At 31.9% G+C, this 25,321-nt stretch overlaps 1 protein-coding gene across 13 annotated transcripts; it reads left to right on the top strand.

Moving 5' to 3' along the window:
* The first annotated feature begins 16 nt into the window (after positions 1-16).
* On the top strand, positions 17-24,079 carry Rfx (regulatory transcription factor Rfx). 13 transcript variants are annotated; one of them, XM_074120489.1, is made up of 19 exons: positions 17-229; positions 2,288-2,367; positions 2,656-2,751; positions 3,543-3,663; positions 6,104-6,148; positions 8,256-8,352; positions 8,433-8,532; positions 9,712-9,843; positions 11,455-11,613; positions 13,864-14,045; positions 15,590-15,932; positions 16,072-16,193; positions 17,117-17,238; positions 17,352-17,449; positions 18,615-18,770; positions 19,224-19,426; positions 19,545-19,698; positions 21,005-21,189; positions 21,803-24,079. In XM_074120489.1, the coding sequence occupies exons 1-18, from the start codon at positions 133-135 to the stop codon at positions 21,167-21,169; spliced, it is 2,472 nt and encodes an 823-aa protein (XP_073976590.1). In that variant the 5' UTR covers positions 17-132; the 3' UTR covers positions 21,170-21,189; positions 21,803-24,079. The 13 variants fall into 13 exon arrangements, with proteins under 13 accessions (XP_073976590.1, XP_073976591.1, XP_073976589.1 ...); XM_074120490.1 differs by having other exon boundaries at positions 18-229; positions 2,656-2,745; positions 21,005-24,079; XM_074120488.1 differs by having other exon boundaries at positions 18-229; positions 21,005-24,079.
* The last annotated feature ends 1,242 nt before the right edge of the window (positions 24,080-25,321 follow it).

The following is a 25,321-nucleotide window of genomic DNA, read 5'->3' as shown; positions in this document are numbered from 1 at the left end:
AAATTCGAGTACTCTTTTGTCTCCTTGACAACTGAAAATCACCCAAAACTTAATTCAAGCTTCTTTGATCACCCTAAAAACGGGTTTCTTAATTATTTTATCTTTTGAAAATCTATTACTATTAAACATAATATGAGTGTAAAAGTGGAATTTGTTGAAGATGTCGATTTTGTCTACAAAAACATACTTACTCCTAAAAAAAGAGGAAGACCAAGAAAAATTAAGAAAGGTGATAAAATCCTTATTGATTTTCAGTATTGCGACAGGCCGGAGAGTTTTTAGTTATGAAAAGTAGTTCTTTTTATTAATAGAAAACTTGGAATTTCAGTAAATATTATGGATATTTAGAATCTGAAAAAAATTGAAAATTAAAAAAAATAGTTGATAGTTATAATAATTATGTTTTGGGATTATTTTAATGTGAAGGCTAAAATCGATAAAAAGTTGTATTCTTACGCCTGCAAGTGGTGGGGTCTGTAGACCCTAGCAACCACTAGATGCTGTTTCCCTAGGAGACGGACAACCCTTCTAAAACAAAACAGGTATTTATATCATTTCTATTTCAGTTTCCTTGGATCCGAGACCTAACCGCCCGGAGTTCGTATACATTCCGCTACGTAAGGGCGTAATATTTGTGGGGAAATCTTTTAGACTAAATGTTGAAAAAGCCGCCTCCCAAAATGGCGAGTGTAGTTTTCACCTTTCATCATACAGTTCCTTTGGGGTAAACATTTAAAAATTTTAAATAACAGTCACATTTCCTTGAAAAAGTAACTTATGCTTAATTTGGTGTGTCATTATCCAAGAACGTAGGTTTTTATAAAGGTCCTATTGCCCATTGCCTTACTGCAGATCGTTAGCAGTTAACTAGTAGGTTGAAAGCTTATCTATCGCCAGTATTTTCATGGTGCAGTAGTTTTGTTCTAGAGACATCTGCGTACAGTTTGGATAGTTGTTAAGTTGGTGTCGTCTAGGTAACAAACGTATTGATTGTGATTTTTCCGCACATCTTTTATTAGAAGATTTCAAAGTTAACCATATTTGATCTAGAAAAGTTTTTCTTTATCTTAATGTGTATGCAATTTTTTATTAAAAGATTGTCGAAAACAATGTTAACGAAGCGGTATAGTTAATAGTTTTTTTAAGGAATAAAGATTGACGTAAGTGCTTAGAAGCGCTATATTTTTTTTTGCTGATATATTTATGATTGTGGGTTCTTTAAGGGTAGAATTCTGTCCAGCCAACCACCTTGCTTCAAAAGACATAGATAAATTGGTTGGCTACTTATCTTTCGACCAAGCAATCCTAATATTGATTAATAGAAATGTTAAAAGTATGATGATTTAATTTCCATTTCTGTTTCACAAGGAAAGTTTCATTTTTCTATCGTTTAATAAAGTTTTATTTACTTCTTAATCCTAAATCAACTATCTGCTGAGCGGTTGTTATATATTCATTTTTTAAGAATGTCTCCAGCTTTTATTGTTGGCAGAAATTGAGTTAACCAAAAAGTATCTTTAGATCACAAGAAACACTATAGCAATATGACTGATTGTTTAAAGGGCATTTCAAAGAATATCTACGAAAAAACCAGAAGAAAACTTAAATTTATGAGATTGATCCTTAATTTGTAGTTATCAGTGCATTTACAGTAACTACACTTAAAAATTGAACTTACTTAAAACACATTTTTTTTATATGTAAGGATTAAGTAAGCAACTGGAGAAATTATTACTGGATTTGATTTGAGTATTTCAGCAATATTGGTCACATTGAATAAAGATATGATATTAGTTATGGAAGATAGAAATTGGTTTGAATTAGACTTTTTTCAAGAAAAAAATTTAGCAAACCTAAAGATTTTATAACAATAAAATAATTAGTAATAATTTTATAATACATCTATGTACGTGCAAGGATGATAAAATATTAGCTATATACATTTTAATTAGGATTAATTTAGCGGTATAACAGTAACGCTAATTTCTTTAAAAAACTTATATTTTAATAGTTAATTTTGATGCTTTGTTTAAGAAGTAATCAAGAATTTTGATTACCGACAGTACGGTGGTAAATTCTCAGCCTATATTCTGTTTTATTAGAAATAATTACTTTAAAATATTCAGAATAAAAGAAGGGAAGTGGAACATCAAATTAGATGAGCAGCTTTTTCAGTGTTATTTAATAGCAAATTTGATTATATTAAGGTCTACTGTAAAGTAATTGTGAAGTGGTTCTTCGTTTCTTTAATATGATTAAAATGTTTAATTTTTTCTTCTGTCGTCAGAGTCGGAATCGTGGGGGATGGCGCAAGCTGGAACCGATACAGCTACCGTAACTGTCGTCCCACAAGCGCAACTTCTTCAGGTAATTTTTTTAAATCTCTAAATTACGTTTTACTTTAATTTTTAATTTGGTGAATTTATCGTAATCTAATTTTCATGATTTTGAGCATGCCATTTTTCTTTCTGTTAAGTTTTCAACCTACAGTTATGCTTCCTAACCTCTTAAAGTTTTCTGACAAAAATATTGACTTGAAAGTACTTATATTACGACATGAGATCAATTTAACTTTCAATATGTAGCATAATTATTTTTTCAACATAAGCGTTGCCAGAAGGGTTAATAAAAATGTATTTTAATTTAATTTTTTAGGTAGCTTCAGGTACCGTCAATGTTCAGCTGAGCCCCGACAACTCTGTAGATTCATCACATTCCATTACCGTCACACATGCTCCTATACAGGTAAAGGTAATGAATCGCATGAGAATTTACTAATTTCCTATATCTATCGATTAGTGTATGTATTGTTGACTTTTTTTTTATTGCCTTATTTCAGTTTCAGCTGTAATGTAAACTAATTTTCATTTTGTTGTTTACTAATTCTCATTTTTTTTTTTTTTTTGCATCTCAAATTCTCTTTTTTTTCCCCTGATGATGACAAAAGATGTCAGTGATTTTCAATAGGAAATAAGTTGCCGAAACTTTAAAGATTTTCCTTAAATTTTCGCTAATTCTCCAAACCTTAACAAATTAATAGAATTCCTGTTTTTTATTTTATTAAGAGTTTATACTTTCCTGCATGACTTCCCAGGGAATATTAGATAGGAATGTTTGAATGTTTAAGTGTGCTACAGATTAACGCATCTAAATAATATCGCAATAGATAGTGCCACAACATACCTGACCTTATCAGTCACTCTGCGTCCAGTATATTTAAAGACATCTCGAAAAAGGTTTTTGTAATCACTTTAGAGCCTTAGCTAACCACAGTTCTAAAATTATTGGCTTGTCATTCTTCATTTTGTGTACATTTCTATCTATTTACATATCAATACATAGCATTTTTTTTAAGTTCTTATTTCTTCCTTTCTTTTTAAGTAATCCTTTTTAAACTGAAGTAGGAAGTAGTTTATTTAGTAGCTTTAACTTTTATATTTCAACTCAAATATTTTTTGCTATCATTAGTTTTATATCTAGTTTTTTTTTTTTTACCTCACGTTTGCCAACATTATAAAATTACATTTTGAATAATTTTGTAGGAAGAGGGTGGAGTGCTAAGCAGTCCGACTAATTCTTGTGATGAAACAGCCGGTGGCAATGCTGGCAACTTGCAAGCTGATCCAGATAGCCCTGAACCTGGGCACTATATTACTGTCACAGGTACATAAAATGTTTAAACTACTATAGTTTACATAAAGTTTTGTAATTTACATCTATACACAGTGCAGAGTTGCTATATTTAACAGTTTTTCCTCCTCTCTTTTGATAGAAATACACATAGTTTCAATTTTTTTTTAAATTTTAATTGTGCCCCTCATGCTTGTGCTCAGCATAAGAGTCCTTTTTTAAAAAAGTATTCATTGGAAACACACCTTCCAAGTCATTTCCCTGATACTTCTAAGAGGTGTATTGGACAGGCCTCTAGGTTCTGTTACTCCGGGGTTATACAGAACCTACCCCTGATATTGTTTTGGATGGCCTACTTTCGACGAGATCACAGATCGCCAATTCTTGAGCAAGTATTTTAGAAAAATTAAAGTTGTTACTTATTTTTACTTTTTTATTTTAGCATAGTCCGTTATAGAAAGATGCCTTCTATATAGAATAGCCATCTTCGCTGTAGCAGGACTCCCGATTGAGTATATACTTTACTTAGGCCGCCACAAAATAGTAAAATTGTGACATCAGTTCAGGTATTTTCAAGAATGTTTGACGAAGACGTACGAGAATCCTCTGATCTATAATTCCAGCTGTGAAACTTCAGGATTAGTTTGCTTTGCAAGACATGTACGCTCTTAACTGTTCAGCAGCTGAAGCTTCCTTAACCCTCTTTTTGTTACCCATGTAGTAAATCTTAGCTAGCTTTGTTTGCTAAAGGGAAATACTGTGCAGTTGGTGTAATTAGTTAGATTCCTAAGTTAGGGGATCCATATTTGCATTCGCAACCTATTTCTGATTACAGTGATGCATCACACACAAGATTTTTTTCTTTTCTTAACTCCTCCAGTCCTCAGAGACCATCGTGCAACTAGAGCTACTCAATTTTGGATCGCTCCTCGTTACAAAGCTGTATTGTTTTATTGTTTGTTTATCCCTGTTAATTTTATTTCCAGGTTATCGGCCAAATTTGGCCTTCAGCGCTAATGTTCCTTGCTTTACCAAAGCAGGAGTAGTTTTGTTATTCTTGGTCAACTTAGGGTACGTTTACAACGGAGCTGTGAGCATAGATGATAGCGGAGATGGTAGCAGTGAGGCATCAGCGCTTAAAGAAAAACATAATACATTCGAATGTGAGCGTGCACAACGAAGCTGCGACTAGTGACTCATACGCGCTGCTATCAACGAGCATAGATGATAGAATTAAATATTTCATCTTTCTGCTAGCTGAACTCCAGTATCGGAGCTTGAAAATGGACGTAGAAAAATTAATTAGTGCTGTCTTTACTCATTATTTTTTGTTATTATTTTATTATTTACTTTTAAACAATATTTTGTTTTTTAAATCGTGCTTACATTTATTTTTATGTGTATTTATTTGTTTTTTCCCAATAAAACCATTACTTACCAGAGTAATCACTAGTTTTTCTTCTATGGTTCTAGGATTTCCATGACAATTTTTCCGTTTTCTTAATTTTGACCTTATTTTTTCTAAAATATAGTCTAATGTGGGTGGACCCATCCTCTTATATTCAAAAAAAAAAACAAAAACGATCGGGATAATTTCTATGTTCCTTATATAAATGGTGAAATTCATCCAAAGTACTTCGTTTTTTATTTATGGGATGTACATGATATTTTCTAAAGCGTTTTTTCTTTAAAATATACCATTTCGTTGCTGCTGAACATAAAAACTCTTCTTCACTACTCGGACATGTTGCTTGTATCACAGCTCCGTTGTGCACACTAATCAGCGATTATATTTTACTCTATCAGTTATCATCTCTGCTATCATCTATACTCACAGCTCCGTTGTAAACGTACCCTTAGCCTTACCTTAGCATATACTCGTATGTATATCATGTTCCACACTAAAGATGCTGTCGTAGCTTGCTTGCTCAAAGATATCCTTAAATTCTCTCCCTGTACCAATTTGGAGGCAGCTAAGTTGTTCTCATCGAAAAGGTCAAAAGATTTCTAAATGTAAATTTACTATTGTATTGATATATTCAAAATACAATATGAAGTTGTAAAATACTTTTTTAGAGCCATGATTCCTTTGCTTGTGCATTATGTGAAGTAGATTGTCCGTAAAAATAAATGAAAGCATTGCATTTTTGCACTATTTTGCACAGCACTTTCACTGCAAGCTGCCTATCGTAGGAATTACTTTATTTTTATTTTGTTTAGATTGCGGTTCTCTTTTAAATTCTTTCAACTACAAGAAACAAATTAAAATATCGCAACTCAGTCACTTGTGAATATTATTTATGTAATTTTTATTATTATTTTTTCAAATAAATCACCACTGTGCTCGTTCAGGCATCTTAGATATGTTTTTTTCTTTTTTTTCTTTGCCCCTTACATGTCTTACGTCTAAAAAATCAAATCTTTACGAAAAAAAAAATTAATAAAAATAAAATAAACATAAATATAAATAAAGGAGCCGGGCCAAGATCTTACACCTCCTTGACAACAGTTAATCCCGGTAAGAGACCATCATCCAAGATCTGGCAATTATATTTTGTACGTGTGTGTATTCTTGTTGTTTTTTTTTTTTTTAATTTATATTTTATCTTACTTATTATTACTATTATTATTTTAAATATTGTTTATTTTACCTATATTTTCATTTTAAAAAATAATAACGAACTATTAAAAGATGCTTGTACATTTTCTTTTTTTCTAAACAGAAGGGATTCTAAAAGAATTTCTTCCCTACCAATCTTTTTTCTTTTCCTTTTTTTACCTCAACATATCTTTTCTTTTTTATAAATATGTATATATATAACAGGAAAACGTATGGCTGGAAGAAATTTTGATGAGAGATGGTTGGATTGGTAGAAATACTTGTAAATGCAAATATTTCTTTGCTTAAAGATAAAAAATTGCAATAATTTCAATATGTATGCTTCTTAATTTTACTGAAATTTCACCCAAAATCCGGAATTACAATTTAATGAAGCTATTTTTCTTTAAACCATCTATAACTATCACTTTTAACCTGATGGTGAACTTGAAAATGTCTTTTGAACAGTTGTTCTATAATTTTAATTCAAAATTAGTTTCAAACCATTCTACCTAAAAGGTGAAGTAATTTATGATTGCGCTAGTCCTATAAATTGAGGCTTACTACATTCTCATGGTGACAGAAATTGTCTTCCAACAGACAATTATTATAACTTGAAAATATTTTCAAGTTAAGATACCTTGCTGTAACATTAAAATCTCCATTAAAAGATAATTTTCCTGAAATTTTTAGTTGTAATGATTTTCTTAGCATTCTAAATATTTCTCCAATTTTTCTAACAATAAATAAAACTGTAGTTTATAACCTCTTTCTAAGGAGCACCTGCACTGATTGTCGCACTAACCTTTTTAAAATGAAATTGTAAAATTAAAATATAGTAAAATGAATTCCTTTCCAAACTGAATGAGATTCTCAACCGTTGAAGGTATAATCGATCATAGATAATTTTGGGAGACTTTACATTCAAGCATGCTTTTCAAATGTTCGTCAATATTTTGTATAGTTGGATGAAAATGGTTTAATAATGAGACCTTCTAAAAAATTGTGTAAAAAAAAAAAACTATTTCTTTTTTCAATTATATTTGACAAATACTCTAATCATTTAAAATTTCTACTTTCTGTGGCTTGTTAATTAGTTTCCAAGACAACGGGTCTACTTGAATGTAGAACTAAAATGACTGTAATTGAAGGTATTGCTCTTTATTGGCCACACGCTAAACACCTTGTGCCCATTTAATGTTACCTCAAAAACCTTTTTGTATATTTAAAGAAAATAATTTCGAGAAAAAGAAATTCCCATCAGAGATTATTTTTACAGAATTTTTTTTTTTCTAATTAGAGAGGTGTGCTTTAAGGGAAAGTTCAATGAAAATGTTTTAAACGTTATGAAAAAAGTCACTGAAGACGGGGAAAAAAATCACACGATACGAAATTTTGGGAAATTCAATAAAAAAAAAAAAAATAGTGGTACAATTGCAAAATTATGTACACCTTTTCGCGGCAGTTACAGAATCCTAAATTCAGTATTTCAAATGTGACCTTTGTGCTTGTACATACTGTTTTATCATTTTATTTCTTTCATCATATTGTTACAAAAATAGTAAAAAATTCTATAAGTTTAATAGTTCTATAATATGGCCAGTTTTTTTTATAATTAAACATTTACCGGGACATCGTATCTGATTTATCAAGCTATTACTGATTAACCTATTTGTGATTAATTTCGTCATTATTATATTAACCTGATTTTGTGGTTTTCGTCATTATTATTAATCTGTTTTACTTATGTCCATTTTTTGAAATTTATTTTTTATATATTTATTTTTGTTTAACTGTTTAGGGCAAGGATACCTTCTTTTTTTTTTCTTTTAGATATTCGGTGTAGTGTCATGTATGTGCTCTGTTTAATATAATTTGGTCAATGAGCATGTTTGTCTGTTTTATTTTTTTATTGTAATTAATTTGAATATGTTTGAATATGTCTTTTCTTTGCATATGTTATTTAATTTTTTTCTTTTCTTTTAGGAACGTTTAATACATTTTTATTTATATACGATTTTTCCAGCCTCCGAGACAGGCAGTGAAGATGTTGCCCATTCTTATGTACAGTACATTGAAAGTACGGGAGAACAGACTATTTACACTACCTCAAATGGGCAGATGTAAGTCTTCCTTCTTTTCTGAATATTTATAATTCTTTTAAACAATTTTGGATATAAATAAGAATGATCCTTAATTCCAGGTATCCAGTGTACACGGTCGGGGAATCCGGTACAATGTACACTCCAACATCTGGCCAGTATTACAGTCCCGGTAATACGACACCGGTCACGTACACTCAGGTGAGTGAATTTTTTAATTAATTCACCTTTGCTGAAGTTTTGTTTACAGATTATTTGAATTTTTTTTAAAATCTGTATGTTCCTACAGAAAACCCGATTGATCCTAGAAAAGGATTAACTAAAAACCAAATCTATTTAGGCTCGGTATGGTTGCCAGTCTTAGTGTACAGTATGTCGAAACTGTACCATTTATATGTTTACGAATTTTTTTTTTTTTTTTTTTTTGATGTGCTAGGGTTTGTTTAAAAGTTAACAAAACCAAAGTAATTAACAAGGTTTCACTATTTCAATCGCAGCAACCTTTAGCAAGTTAGCATAACTCTTTTGATCGTATTGTTAGGTTGAGATGTCTACATGGTCGCCGGATTCCTTAGGAAATGGCTGGCCACTTCCAAGTAAGGGTTTCGAACTACTTAGATTAGATTAAAATAAAAAAGGCCTAAATTTTACTAGAATAGTGTGAACGGTGTATATGTACAGTTTATGTGATTACATACTGCTTTCCAAAATGATAGCGACTTTCACGGAATGATTCTTCCCGTGAAGTTTTGCAGCGCGGCTGGATGATAAATGGTACTTTCACGGAATGATTCTTCCCGTGAAGTTTTGCAGCGCGGCTGGATGATAAATGGTTTCTGAGTTATTGAATCTTTGTTCCTAGATCTCAAATTACTCAGTTCATCTTCCCTCAATAATATGTGGAAATTTAGATTGTTCGCCTTTTATGCTGTTATTGAAGAATCATATATAGATCAGATCAAAAAAGAACTCTTCATTTAGTACAAGGCTTTTAATGCAAGCCTTTAAATCTTATTTGTAGTTTAAAGTACCAATAAATAAATTCATTTGAAATGAATGTATTTTGGCCAAGATTGAATGTTCATTTCGCAACTTCTGCTGTGAGGTGTTATCTTTCCATTGCTTCTCTTAAAAGCTTTTATTTATTGCTGAGATTCATAAAAAGGCCAAAGTTCATCCCACTGTGAACTCTAAATTTATGTGATACACTACTACTTTAAGCCCTCAGTTGGTTCTTGTACTCTTTACTACTGATTCAATTAAAATCTGCCACAAGATCCAAAATCAGTTCTGGACACTAGCTTTAGAAACCTTGGAGGAGATGGAAAGATGATATCTAGTCATTGACCTGTGGAAGGTGTTGTTTCTGTTACTGTACAGGTGGCCGCTGCAGCAGCTGCCGCCGGCCAAACTCAGTTGCTAGGGAACGCAGCCTATCTGATACAGCAGGGTGTTGAGGCGGAACATGGTATCATCACGGGCACCAGAGCCAGTCCGCAGACTGTGGCCGCTGTGAGTTCCGTACTTCCACATTCACTTCCTTTAATACTAACTTGTCTTTGTTTTGCTTTTGGTGCTTATTTCAATAGTCTTGCCTTGCTTTTTGATCGTGTTCTTTGCTTTTTAGTTTACCTTTTCTTTTTTTCTCTTGTCCCTCTACTTCCTTCCGATTTATTGTTTTGTAAAAAATGGTTTTTTTCTTTTAATCAATTTTTAAGTTTAATTCTGACTCAGCAGTAAATGGTTTTTAAGTAATTTTTTGTTTATTTTAGCATGCTTCTTTAATATTCTCTCTTATCTAGTCTTTGATATGTTTGGAGGTTACTAGCTTGTATGGGTATGCTTCCAGGTGATGTGTGATATTCTTGTAATCATAAAACTTTAGAAAGATGGTTTGTTTTTTACTTTAATATTTTGTAGAATGATATTTATTGCGTGTAGATGAAAAAATATTGAGTATAGCATTTTATTTTAATGTTAACTGTAAATAATTTAATGTTTTTTTTTAATCTATTCTATTTTAAGTAGTAGTACTTTTTATACATTACCAGTTTATTTATTAAAATTATATTTTTTTCGATAATTGAAATTTTGTTTAAAGTAAACAATTTCTAATTTATTTTTTCAAGAAATATATACCTATTCAACGTTGGTTTAAGAAATTTTTTTAATAATATTTTTTTATTTAAATTTAGCAATTATTTTGTAATGTTGATTTACGCACTTATCTCTCAGATCGCTGCAATTTCCCCCCCCCCCCCCCCCCAATTTGAGAATTATTATTACTGCTATTTTATTTTACGCAGTGACAATAGGAATGGGCGCTATTCTCCCAAGGCACGTAGTGCGAAAGATGCTTAAAATATCGATCCTCATAGGTCGGCACTAATGTATTGGGAACGTTACGTTTCCTTGACTATATTTATGCAGTTTGAAGAAGGAAACTCTTCTTCTTCTTCTTTTTTTTTTTTTTTTTTTTCAGATGATTAGCTTTAATTTAGTCCGGTTTTCAACTCGTAACTTCTCAACTTCAAGTGGCTCTCTCGGCTTCTTTGTAGACCTTTTTGAACCACCAACTTTGTAGGTGATGTAAATAAGTAGTGAATAGTGGAATCCAAAGAAGAATGTCAGATTTTGGGTCTTCTATGAATGAGGCGCTCATTTTCTGCCTTTCTAAAGCAAACTCTGATATACTACATCGCCAATATTAGCCTACTGTGGTCTTTTATTAGGTATTTAATATACTTTTTTAAATTTGAATTTTTGTGACTGTCTGTAGTGATCTTAGAGAGATATCTTAAACCAATTAGCATTTCGTTCTGGACCAAAAAAAGAAAAAGAAAAGAAAAAAGATTCTTATAGTATTGTGGATTAATTATTATTGAATATGTCCGTTGTGTAATAAACAAACCAACAAGCATAAATTACTAACTTTTTGGGTGTATTATTTATTTAACCAAAACTAAATTTAATACCCAAAAAATTTTAAGGTTAGGCTTTAGTCATTTTTACTGTGTAACCTGTGCTAACTAACAATTCTAACCTTTTCCTTTTTTTTTCTTTTCTCTTTTTTTGTTTTCTCTCTATCTCTCCTTGCCCACTCTTAATTAACATTCCGGAAAGGATGTGGCCTACCTGGTGAATGCCCCGACTACAAACGGCGCTGGTAACGGAAGCAGTTCTGGAGGTGCAGGCAACAATGGTTCTGCTACGGCGATCGCTGAAGCTGATGTCGGTGGTCAGCCTAACATTGCACATGCGACCCGAGTGTCGCCCACCACTGTGAGTATCCATTGCAATTTAATCCAAGGAGAAATTATGTGAATCAATCCCCTTTGTATGTTTTAGTGGGAGGGGACTTCCACTTCTCTCATTTCATAATTTTTTTGGTTTTACGAAACTAAACTATTTAAAAAGATTCAATTGTAAAAACATATTTTTATTACATAAAATTTTTTTACTATATATTTACACGGTACTCTTTTATGCTTTCGCGAAAGTTCTATTTGACAAGTTTCTTCAATTTTTTCATTATTTTTCACTAAATCTTTCTTTGCCGCTCAACAGAACTGAGTAGGTTTAGTTGCCTTAATTACTGTGGAATAATATCAGAATTAGAGCTTTGTAAATAATATTTCTTCGAAGATTGGACCGAGAAGTAGTGGTGCTATGAATTTGCGCTTTCTAGCATTAAAGTCTCTCAAATTCAATCAAATTCTCTTCAGGGGGAGCTTAGAAAAGAAGTGGAATAAAAAAAAAGCTCTACAGAGATATAGATAGATAGATTAAACTAGGGCGGCCTCAAGGCCTACGCCACTGCGACCCCTTTGGAGATCTATTGTGACTCCCCTCACTGGAAGTAACAATCCTTAGCCATACGAGCCCCAATATCTACAGAGATATACTCAGAGACTAACCTTCCTAGTTTAGAAGACAGCCTAAGATTTTTATGGGCACCTATAAGGGGACGTCCATAAATGACGTAACGCTAAAAAATCTCCTTTTTTGACCCCCTGCGCCCCCCCTTGGTCACAATTTTTTCTTCCCCCCCCCTAAAAATGATGACACATCTTTGTTTGAGCCCCTGATAAATTCGCATTACAAAAAAAAACTTGTTTTATATTATCAAAAATTAACAAACGGTAGAATCAATCGCGATAATTTTAGTTCAACGAATTTCACTACGGACAGCCATAAAAACCAATGCAAAACAACAGTCTTTGAGTATCGCTCTTGTATATACCGACATATCGATAACCCAGTCGATGAAAACGAAAATCATATGATACACAAAACGCGCGCTATTCAAAAAAAGGAAATGAAAAAGTGATTTAAAAAAGCGTGGCATAACGCTGATTCTATCCCCCTAACCCCCTCTAGTCACAAAGTGTCACAATTTTTCAACCCCTCCCCCCCCATAGTGGCGTTACGTCATTTATGAATGCCCCTAACCAGAAGAGATCTGGATGCATGACTAAGATCGTAGTCAAATGCATAGTTTCTGTATGGGTTTTCTGCTCAGTGAGGATTTGAAGCATTGAACACTTTCGACACCTGTAGATGTCATTCGGGTACTGAGACTCTTAACAATAAACTGTCTCCTTGTTGATTTATAGTGACGTTCCAGCCACTACCACAGTTCAACCAAGCTGCTGGTTTTCATCTCCTCTTATCGATGCTAAGAGACATCGAGTCACCCAAAAATTACTGTCTTTGTTCTCACATCTCCTCTACTCATAGTTTAAACCAGAAGAAGTTTTTTTGTAGCCTCCTCTTACAACTCGCTGAACGCGAGCGGGCACGTTTTAACCTCCAGTTCTAAGGAAAATCTTTAGGAGTGGAGTGTATGTAGTGAAATTTCCAAAATTAAAGAAATTTTGTTTATTAGAACTTCGAGACTTGCATAAAAAGAATGTCTTGTAAAGCATATCTTTTCATATCAAATTTATTTTGGTTTCATTGGTATAAAAATTCTGAATTCTGTCCCATCAAAGTTTAATGGAAAGCTTCCATATTGTTTTTTTTTTTTATAACATCTGGTCGGAATATTATGGAAGAAATTTTCTATGTGCTTTTATTTTTGATTTCCTTTATTATTCTATCTCAAACTCCCATTCTTTTCCGGTTGTCGTGCATGTTTACGGTCCATGAGTAGCCCTAGCATAAGGGATAACTCTTGAGTAGCAAAATTGAAACAAACAAACATTATTCTTCAATTACTAAAACTTCACATTTGTTAAAATGTCCTGCTTAAGGCTTTTTAAATAATTAAACCGCTTAATTAAACGTCTTTTAACAAGAAATACTCTTAAACGTATCACTATGGATTTAACTTGAGCATAAAAGAGGAATGCACTAATTGCTTGCAAAAATAGCTACTGGAATATAGTTAATAATAGAATAATAAAGTATGAATTTATTGATAAAATCTAATTTTGGACTATAGATTCAAATTTATTACATACATTTAATAATTTAATTCATACATTTTCTTTAGTTACTGTTTTTTTTTTTTTTTCTTTTTTTTTTTAGGTACAATGGCTGTTAGAAAACTATGAAACTGCTGAAGGTGTTTCGTTACCTAGATCAACATTGTACAACCATTACCTTAGGCACTGTTACGATAATAAATTAGATCCAGTAAACGCTGCTTCATTTGGCAAACTAATCAGAAGTGTATTTCTGGGCTTAAGGACTAGGCGACTCGGAACCAGGTGATATGTTACAGCTGTTCTCTAGTATTAATTAATTATTGTTCCGTTACTAGGTTTTCGTCTTAAATTCATTAAGGGTGCGTTCCACAACGATCACGCTTACGACCACGCGGTTTTGCCCGTTCCACTTGCTTGCTAGCGTTACAATCGAAAACTCGAAGTGGAATGGTCTATGGGCGTTATAACCGTTCAGGTAAACATTATAAATGGCGACCTCGAAAATAAGTTAGAAGCTTGAAGAGGTTATTTTTTAATTTTAACCCCGTTTATAAGCAGTTATAAATAAACTTTATTAATTATTGGTAAAGTTGACTTATATTAAAAATATATATATAATTCAATTTTTTATATTACATTTTAGTGGAGTATTTATAAAATTTACGTTCAAATAAAATTAAAATGTCTTTTGTGGCAACAGTTGGATATTTATTAATAATGCTTTAGAAAGTTCTTTATCTAGTTCCGATGAAGAGTGGAATGCAATTTTACAAAATCGCAATAGTGAAAAGCGAAAACTTAGGCCGCGTATTATTAGCTATCAGTGTAATTGATCTTTATTCAGATGAAGAATTTAAAAGTTATTTCAGGTAAATGATTTTGTGTTATTCAGTGATTTATTATGTAAAGGGATAAGTAATTATTTATTTATTTATTTATTGTAGACTTTCGAGAAACACATTCTATTATTTACATGAAATAATACTTTCATTTACATGAGATAATTTTTTCGGTCGCCATCATTTGTTTTAAAAATTGCGCCAATTTCTGAACACCCACTTCGACTTTAAGGTAGGGCGTTGTGGGCTCGCGTGAGCGAAAATAGTGACGTCATTAGTGAGGTTTTCGCCACGACCACAACGACCGCAGTCGCCAAGTGGAACGCCTGAAGTGTGTTTTGATCGTTGTGAGCGCTTAGTGGAACGCACCCTAAATGAAAGTACGTTTTTATTTAAGGTAATTATTCAGTTCTGGCAAACAGTTTTGGAAATGGCTTCAACGATTTCTTTAAACTTAATCGTACCACCTTTATTTGAAGCATTTTCACAGGAAAATTAAGCATCTCTCAAAAGTGCCACCACTTCAGTTTATTATTGTATTAGATTTCAGCTAGATTTCACGTAGCTTAACGCCACCTAATCTGATCTTGAATTGAAGCATTCTTAAGAAAGTAAACTGGATTTGCTGGTAGACGTTGAGGCTCACACAAAACACAACCCACAGTAGCGCCTTAATTATTCAAAAAAAGATGTATGAAGTTTAAGTTGAGGGCGCCTAACATTAGAATTCATTTTGTGTGGTTTCACTCTTTCTCAAGGTGGTGTATCTTAATCTAGCTTCATAATCCCCCTGAAAAAGGCTAACAGAATTTCAATTTTCTTTGCCAGACTTTACCAGGAGACATAGTCTCATATTATGAAAATAGTTATTCCTGAGATTTGCTACGAATTAATGAATTTACCATGAATAGTTTGTATTTGCGGGAATTCGTGTTGTGACTATCAGAAATATCTAGTTTTGTATATTTAATGAATTTATCTTTACAGAGGTAATTCCAAGTACCATTACTACGGCATTCGGGTAAAAGCAGGATCATTACTATCACAGATTCCATCTGATGACGATGTTTCCCCAAGAAGCGGTCTTGCGTCAGGTTCTGGTGCTAAACGTTTACGAATTAGCGGAACTACTGGTGGCTCTGGTACAGGAAATAAGGAGGACAACGGAAGTACTGGGCCGGCACCACTGCAAGAATATCTTGGCGATGGTTCGCAAGCAATTCCAGATTTTCCAGAAGTGGATCCGCCACAACCAGGCACTCCATTGCCAGCACTGTGTTCCCTAGATGATCTGGATACGTTTAGATCAGTTTATCGGGAACACTGTGAGGTGAGTTAATTTTTCTTTCAGATTTTGTAGAATAAAGTTTTCGATTGTTAATACAAATTTACAGTGTAATACTTTTCATTTTTTGTTTTTCCTTAAAAGATTTCTAATAATTTTATTGATTGCATAAAAATCCTTACAGGCCTTTCTGGATGCCATTGTCAATTTAGAATTTGCAACTGTTGAAACTCTGTGGAGAGAGTTTTGGCGATCTCAGGAACATAGCAATGGTGACGAGTGTGAAGAAGAGAAATATCTATCCAAGTAAGTGTTCCTGATGTCCTCATCCAGGATTTAAGGTATTTAAACAGCAATAGCCATTATAAAACTAAACCTTGAAGAAATCAGGGTTTTTTTTTTTTGCTTCAACGTGGTTATTGACGATTGAGGTTCATTTAACGTTTTTATAAACGTACATCATTAGTGAGAATTAAATACATTTTGCTGAAATTAGTACTGGTAAAATTGTAAGTTAGAATTTCGAGAATTGAAGTTAGAGCAACACCAGGTTCTGAAGTTAGAATTTTGTAAGAGACGCATTAAGAAACATTTTTTGCCTCTGTCCGCATTTCCATCTTAATGTCACCCTCCTCTAATATTTGTTTCTAGATTCCTTCTCTCTGTTGTTTCCGCTTTGTTTTTTTAAACAAGTTCTTCATTTCATCTTCATGTCTGAGAACTTGACGTAGTAATCCTTCGTAGAAACTGAATTTGTGGTTCTAGATTAATTTCTGCTCATTTATATCCGTCCACTGGCGGCCCGCCGTTCTGGTTATTTTATAGCCTGCTGATGTTACCAACACAAAGTATTGTAATTACGCGAATTACTCGAAAACTTTTATTCGTTACTTTTTAATGGTTTACAACTTTTGTTTTTCTTAGTGTGCGTTTTACAATATTTAGTCTTAAATTCGTTAATTTCCAGTCCCCCCCCCCCATATTTCTTGCTGGATATAAAAAGTTTCCTTCATTGCCTTTTGAGTCCATATTACCAACTCACAAGTAAGTACCCTGCAAATTGCGTATCACATATTGCTCTTCTCTCGTATGTATAAGTACATATAAGATGGTGTGAAGCCAAGAGGTAATGTGTCTTGCATTAAAATGTTTTCATAAATTATAATTTTATAACAATATTTGGATAATGTTTAATGAAATCTTAAATTTACGTTTGTATGTTTGTTTAGAACGAAACTATATATGCTATCCAAATTTCGGCCTATACAAGAATTTGTTAAAAGAGTGGATTTTCTGTTCTATCAGAATCTAGTACAAGTACTCATACCCGATGTCCTTAGACCAATACCTAGTAAGTTTTTGTTGGTTTTGTTTATATTAAAATAATTTTATTTTTCTAGAAAATTAATATCGTTGAAAAAGTAAATGTTAATAATGTAAACAAAAAAATTGTTTTTTCTGCAGGTTCATTAACTCAAGCTATTAGAAATTTTGCAAAAGGTTTAGAATCTTGGCTTTCCTCCGCAATGCAAGGATGTCCATCTGATATGATTGACATTAAGGTTATTATTTTGTTTTCTTTACAGATTGTAGATAATTAATTATTAAAAACAAAAAATAACATTTATGATGGATTTGTTTTGATGTTCAAAATATAGCCCCTTGCAAAAAGATTGTTAAAAACCAAATTTGTGGCTACTGTTCGCTGATACTACGATTGTAGATTTGTAACCCATAAAAATTCTGCGTCCAATCTAATTTCAATGCCTTTAAATTAAACTTTACTTGTAAAGAAAGTTCGCCGTGGACAGAAAACAAATAAATACTAATCAGATAAAGGAAAGACTTGAGATATAAAAGAAGTTCAGAATGGAAGGAGTATGAACAATTTTTTTTTTTTTTTTTTTTTTTTGAGCAAAACTTGGACCATGCCTATCAGGAATGAAACTGTATTGATTTAGCCCAAGAAACTCACAGTGAATTATGTAGAAGAACTAGAAATCTTATCCGGTCACAACTCTTCTATATCCAGTCGTCTGTTAATGATGATGAAGAGTACATTTCTACTTCTACCGTTTCCAAGGAGGACCAACGGCCGCTAATAGAATCTTTAGACATTGCTAGTTCAGATATATGAGTTCTTTCTTTGGGTATGAATCAACATGATCAACCTCATATGATAACTGGTCTCTATAACTTTCTTTCTGAGATCGTCTCTTCATGATTACATTTAAAAAAATAAGCGCTTCAATATTCCTTTAACATGTACATCTGCAGCACTCCACACTCTATTCGACGTCAACATCCCTTAAGCCAACTCAATCTCTGGGCAGTGTTATCTTGAAACAAAACACTAGAACATTTCACAGTCCTTAGAAATCACGCTGACAGTCCTTTTATCCGCAGGAGTCTTTTATGGTTTACTTCCCGGTAATGCTTAATGTTGTTAAAGAAAATGTAGGCACTATATCCTGTGGTGTCCATAAACTGAAAAGGCTCCAGACACCAGTAATCACAGCTGTTGATGCAACGTAATATAATAATAATAAAATTGAACACCAGACTTAAGTAGATGGATAATGCACATATGGGAAATCCATGAAACTTTACCTGATTTAGTAAAAGAGTGGTCTTATTTCCTTCATGTTCTTCTTTTAATTGTATTTTAAACTCTTGAATAATCTTAAAAGTTTCATTTACTAAGAAATATTCCTTTTGTTTGTATAGGTGAGTGCGGTGTGTGCATTCGCTCAGACACTGCGTCGATATACATCTCTTAATCATTTAGCACAGGCAGCGCGAGCCGTGCTACAAAATTCCGTTCAAATCAACCAAATGTTAACCGACCTAAACCGAGTGGACTTTCATAATGTTCAAGAACAAGTAAGTACTAGTAGTTTTCTTAAAGTTTAACAAAGGTACTTAACTATATGTACAAGATTTTATCCATCAGAGCATGTTTATGCGTACTTAACTATACAAGATTTTATCCATCAGAGCATGTTTATGCTTTATTTCGTCAGTCCTGTTTCTGTTTATCCCCTCCAATTCTCTTGTCAGAAGTTTTATCTTTCCTCCACTCCTGGTGGAGCGAAGTTTCAGGGATTAAGCTTTATTGAGCCTATCCCTCTGTAATTATTTTACAATGAATAGTGCACAGACTTACCTTCCAGAAAACTTTATATTTTATGTAATACAACACAATTTTCCAAGGCAATAATGCATACTACCTCTCTCGTAAATATGATTAACGTTAATTTAAATTAAGTATAATTTAATATAAATAAAATGTAATTAACTCGTGGGTTAATATCAGTTTTCACGGTTTCTCTCTAGGCATCCTGGGTGTGTCAGTGCGATGGCAATCTAGTTGCCCGTCTGGAGGCCGACTTCAAAGCTACCTTACAACAACAGAACAGCCTGGAACAGTGGGCCGCTTGGCTGAAAGCTGTTGTGGCCACTGTACTTAAACCATACCAAGGAAGTCCTAATTTTACAACAGCTGCAAGGCAATTATTATTGAAGTGGTCATTTTACAGGTGTGTGTGAACTATCATGATCAATTATTCCTATCATTATTGGATTATTATTACATTTCCATAATTGGATCTAGTGCTGGGTACTAATTATCTTTGCTTTGATCTTTTATATGCACAGCTCTATGGTGATTCGAGATTTGACTCTTCGATCGGCCGCCTCATTTGGTTCTTTTCACTTAATTCGTTTACTTTACGATGAATACATGTTTTACCTTATTGAACATCAAGTTGCATTGGCCACCGGTGAAACGCCTATTGCTGTTATGGGAGAGGTAATTCATAATTACAGAATTATTCATCATACATCTTGTTTTGTTTAAAAATAAAAAATGCTTAGAGCAAGGTGAAAAGTTCTCGACCTTGTCCTAGATGGTGTAGTTGAGAGTGAAATTTTGTATTATATTATACAGGAATCATTTTTTAAAAGTGAAGTAGACTTTTTTTTTGTTCTGGGAAAGTTTGTCAGGCTAGAATTGTGGATCTACATTTGTTATACCTTTCTATGCTTACGAGTAAACATAAGAATTTCAGGTCACAGACTTTTAAACCAACAAATTATTATGTGCGTTATCACAACGCGCCTAATCACACACACTCAAACAAACATCAATTCTATTCTTTGTACAAGATGGATCATATTTTAAAGACTTTTCTTTAAAAGTCGGTACAGTATAAAAATAATTGTTTTTTCTCCTGACCAATACTCCAGAACAAAAAAAAAACTGTGTCTGTGTCATGGACACGGCCGTGGGTTGTACGTGAATACGTTTACGTAACGGGTTATATTTTTTATATAAAATATTTTTATTCATGTATTTAGCTACAAAAAGCCACACACATGTGTCGATGTAGAAGCGATTTCATCATCCACTTGCATAATTTCAACCGCCCCAGCTGCAGATGTACTGACACCGTCGCATTTGATCCGCTCGGCCGCATTCATTCTTTTACGTTCCCGGCAAAATATAGCTTGACTCGGTCATATGGTGTTTTATTATTACCATTCGATTGTTCTTGAGAAGCCCTTTCCAACCGTATACGATCTCTGTATTTGGTTTTGGCTATTCGATGCGTATAGGCCGACATTATATATTTTTAATAATATTTTTTTATTCTAACACCTTATTATATTCACTGTCACCATTTTACACTAATGTTTTATACACAATCGATAGATTGTGACGACAGCTGACGATTAAAACTTAAACGAACATCGTAGCTTCTCCGAGTCAAAAATTATTATACTAATTGTAAATCTCGATACGCAGCAAAATGATCTCAAAATGGCGGTGCTTCCCCCTCCACCGCGTCACAGTCCTCGCTTATCGTAATGAATTCTATCCAGTGGTCTAATTTAATTTTGGATGTAGACGATAGATTCGAAACTACATTGCAAAACTGTATCCCCCCGATTTTGTTATCATTAGGTTTTTTGGATTGCCTCCATATGATAGCAAATTTAAAGACGTCAAAAAATAATAATAATAACAATAAATTCGAAGTAGTTGAGAAATAAACAATATTTACACCTGTTAAATTATATGTATTTATTTAATTTTTTGTTTTTGTTTTCTTTAGAAATGTAACACAGTACCACTGGATTATGAGGTGAGTGCAAATCTGACAACACGTAACGGACCGACCACGAACAACAAGATGGACGTGAACAGCACGAATAGCGAGGAAATACTGCTGCACCATCAAGATGTACATCACATGTCAAAAAGGCTGAAAATGAGCTAGGAGCAATTTTATGAGGCGAGGTGATTTTTGATGGTCTTTCACTCCATACAGACAGACAGACAGACAAAAAAAAAAAACAGTTCCGCCATTGTTATCAAACATTATTGCTAATATCTACTTGAGCATCATCACATTCGCCCGCCGTCATACATACGTCATATATATTTATATATGAACCTTCCGCCATCTTCAGTGTCATCGTCAGCGTGTCCTCCATCAGTGTGTGTGTGTGTGTATGCTTGTATGTATGTGTGAGTGTATAAGTGAGTGAGTTGAGATAATTGTAGAGTCTAGTGCCTGTGTCTACATAATAATTTCGTGATTTACGATAAATTCACTAGGCACCCTTATGTCGTGGAACACCTTAAAATTAATTTTTTTCACTTTTTTTTTATGATTTCGCATTTTGCACAAAATGGAAAAAAAATGAAGTTGGATGAAATTTATTTATTACACACCAATAAAATTTAAAAAAAAACTACACTTACAAATTTTAAGATTTTTTTTTGTTTTGTTTTTGTTTTTCTGAACATTTCTTTCCACGTAATTAATTGTACAAAAGCAAAAAGAAAAATGCTGCTTTCTTCTATAATAATAATAAAACTTATTCCCGATATTTTGTTTTTTGCACAGTTACATATATTACTAGTTTGTGCACACTCTATATAGCAGTGGTCATCAAAAGAAAGAAACTTTTTCAAGGACAAGAAAAAAAAATCAGCGTATCTTTAGCATATCTTGGTATATCTTTAAAAAAAATAAATAAAAATAAAATATTAAATAAATATATAAATTAATAAATGTAAATAATTAACGGCGTATTTTTTTTTTTTTTTTTTTTTTAATGTTTGAAATAAATAAAAAATGAAGTAGAGTAAAGAAGTTGTTTTGACTCTCGTCGTATTGAACAGAAAGTATTGTTGTTTTTTTCATTTCTTTTTATATTTACCCTTATATAATTGCTAAATATACGTGATTAATATTTTTTTCTAATGTCGCTTTTCTTTTTGTTTCTTTTTAATTTTAGGTAGTCTTGTTAAATAAATGTTAAATGTTACTTTTTAAACGCTCTTCTTAAGAAATTAAAATAAAACTACAAACCCTTAACCTATTACGTCTTTTATTACGCCAAGGGTGTTTCTAAAAAAAAAAAACATGTAAAAATGAATCTGATGAAAGGATAAGACATTTCCTTAATATTCAAAAAAAATGAAAAGTTCCTGATTTTTGCCGGCAAGTATAGTAGATTTTTTTTTTTTACAAAATTTGAGCTTCTGATGGCAAATAAACGCTTATAAATTTATAAACTTACACTTTGTTAGGCTGAATCTGAATTATTATAACTCTAGTATTCTAAAGTTTTATAATTTTGGAATAGTTTTTTTTTTTTTGTTATCCAATATTGAAAACATATAATTGTGAAGATCTCTAATTATTTAATTTAGAAAAACGTTTCAAAAGCTGTTAATTGTTGCAAATTGAGAAAAAAACTCTTTCCGGTTAAATACGTGTAAAAATAAACATGAAAAGGAAATTGTCCCTAGAAAGGATCATAAAGAGAAAAACCCTAGAAAAGTGTAGACGTTTTTTTTTGTTTTATTATTTTCTTTTTAAAGGAATTTTCACCTAGTCTTGGAACTAAAATTGTCAACTTTTTTTTAACAGTAATTTGATGTTAAAACTTTTTTACTTAGTTCAGAGATTTCATTTAATTGATTGTAATTAAATTTGTGTCCCTTGTTATTTGTGCCCCGCCCCCTTTATTGATTTATAAAACAATTTTAGTGAATATTTGTGTGCTCGTCCCCTCCATGAAAAGAAAAGCACCTTTAAAATTAATTATTTTTCTTTTCTTTTATTTTTAAATTGAACACACACACTTGCTGTGCACTTTGTTGTCTGTTATTTCTTTTTCTAAAATATTTGAAGAGAAATGGGTCCGTCCTTTTTTTTTATGATTATAAATAAATCATAAAAAAAAAAAAAATAATATACAAATAAAAAAAGTGCAATTTTTATTTTTATTTATTTATTTATCTATTTTTTCAAACAAAATAATTCTTCGATTTCTTGCAGGAAACAAAAAAAAAAAAAAAACTTAAGATAAGTGTACCCAAGTGAGATTTTTTGAATTTTCCAGTAGGTTTTTATTTTACTTTATGTTGTAGATGTATTCGATTTTTTAAGTATATTAATTATTGTAATTTTTGTTTTATGTTTCTATTATTTGTTCGCTAGTTTTTATTATTATTATTCTTTGCTCAAAGTAACAAATAATACAACATCCGTTCAGGAGAGGAAATTAAAAAAAAATAGTAATAATTCCTGATGTTGAAATATGGGTGTCATAAATTATTCTAGTCTAGCCTTGTTATAAAAACTCGTTTATTATTATTATTTTTTAAGTTAGTTTTTTGTTAGGATTGTTTTTCTATTTATTAAAAAAAAATTAAAATTACAGTTAAAATAATTTTTATTTTGTAAGTGCAATTTGCAATCAATGAATGCACATCTGCACAGCTTATGTATTTTTTCGAGATGTTTTTTTTACAAAACTTTTTTGGCATAATAATGAAAAATTAACCTTCAATAAGCACTGCACTTAAATTACGCACTATCATTTTAATTTCAAAAATATATAATAAAAAAGAAATAGAAAGGTATTAGAAAATACTATTCAAACAAAATTACCAAATATATATATTGAGAGAGAGACAGAGAGAGAGGAAAAACAAGTTGGTCAAAGTGAGAGAGGAGATATCATTAAACTTTTTTAAAAAGAAATAAAATTATCAAACAATAAAGAATAAAACAGATTATATTTTTTAAAAAAAAGAAAAACTAATGTTTTACTTGAGAGATTTGTAATGTGAAAAGATGATGTGAAAAATACATGTGTTTTTGGTGTTATTTATTTTATTTTATTTTTTAAATGAAATTTTCTACCTTGGCATTTAATATGTTTTTTAGAGATCGCTCTCTGAAATGGATAACTTCAGTCATTATCTTTCTTTAACCAAAAGATAACCAAAAAAAACCTACTGCCTATTTCTATAAAAATCAGCTGTATGTGTTTCCCAAGGCCGGATTTATTTAAGAGGCGCTATCGGATGGATTGTTCGTTAGCTGGACTTTCATCAATAAGAGCAGCTCAGGTGTATACAAAAAAAAAAAAAAAAAAAAAAAGGGTTTGAATACAAAGATATACATACATATACAGTGGACTATCGATAAATCGAAATCCAAGGGACTACAAGAAAAATTCGAATTATTAAAAGTTTTTATTATGTATATATGTATGTACATACGTATATTGAAAATACGTATGAGCTTACCTAAGTTTTAGACATATACAGCCTCAAGTAAAAATAATGAAAACGACAAAAAAATAAAAATACATATGTATTAACCTTTCAATAAATAATAATATACATATGTAACTAATTAAAAAAATGGACCGTTTTTTGTTTCAATGTGGCTTGACTTAGTCAAGTGACTTAGAATTGTAGAAAGCGTTGATGGTAGAATATTGAAAGTTTTGGCGATATCTTGTTTTTTCGAACCACTTTTCACGGCTGCGATAAATTTTTTTTTTTTTGTGGGACACAGTAAGGGAGACGTACTTCCCATCGTGACAAACTAAGAAAGAGAATTGGAAAGTAAAGCTGGGCTGAAAGGAGGGAAACATTACGCAGGAAATGAACAATAAGTGGAAAATGAGAAGTAAACATTACTAGGGAAAATTCGAATTATAAAGAGGGGAAGCGGCCTCGTTCGAATTATAGAGCCTTCTCTCCCCCTGTTGTTAAGAAAAGGATTTCGAGTTATCGAACGTACATATCTAAATACACTGAATTTTTTCGATTTATCAAAGTTAGCAGCTGTAGGGTTTGAATTATCGAAAAATTCGAATTATCGAGAGTCGACTGTATTGTGTTTCCTTCTGTGTTAGTACCGATCATCTTTTTGATCAAAATTTTTTACTTATTTTGGAAAAATAAAATCATTCTTAGAAAAAATAAAGAAAGAAAAATAATACAACTAGGAATGGGTTAGCAATTATTTCGCTTTCAAATTGAAACAAATTAATTTATTATTAATAAATAGAAGGGAGAAGGTAAAAAGATAATTCGAAATATACAAATTACAGAT

Source organism: Rhodnius prolixus, unplaced genomic scaffold, assembly GCF_049639745.1.
Source record: "Rhodnius prolixus isolate KJV_2025 unplaced genomic scaffold, Rpr scaffold_2, whole genome shotgun sequence".
Taxonomy (NCBI): Eukaryota; Metazoa; Arthropoda; class Insecta; order Hemiptera; family Reduviidae; genus Rhodnius; species Rhodnius prolixus.
This window is presented reverse-complemented; position numbering and strand designations above follow the sequence as displayed.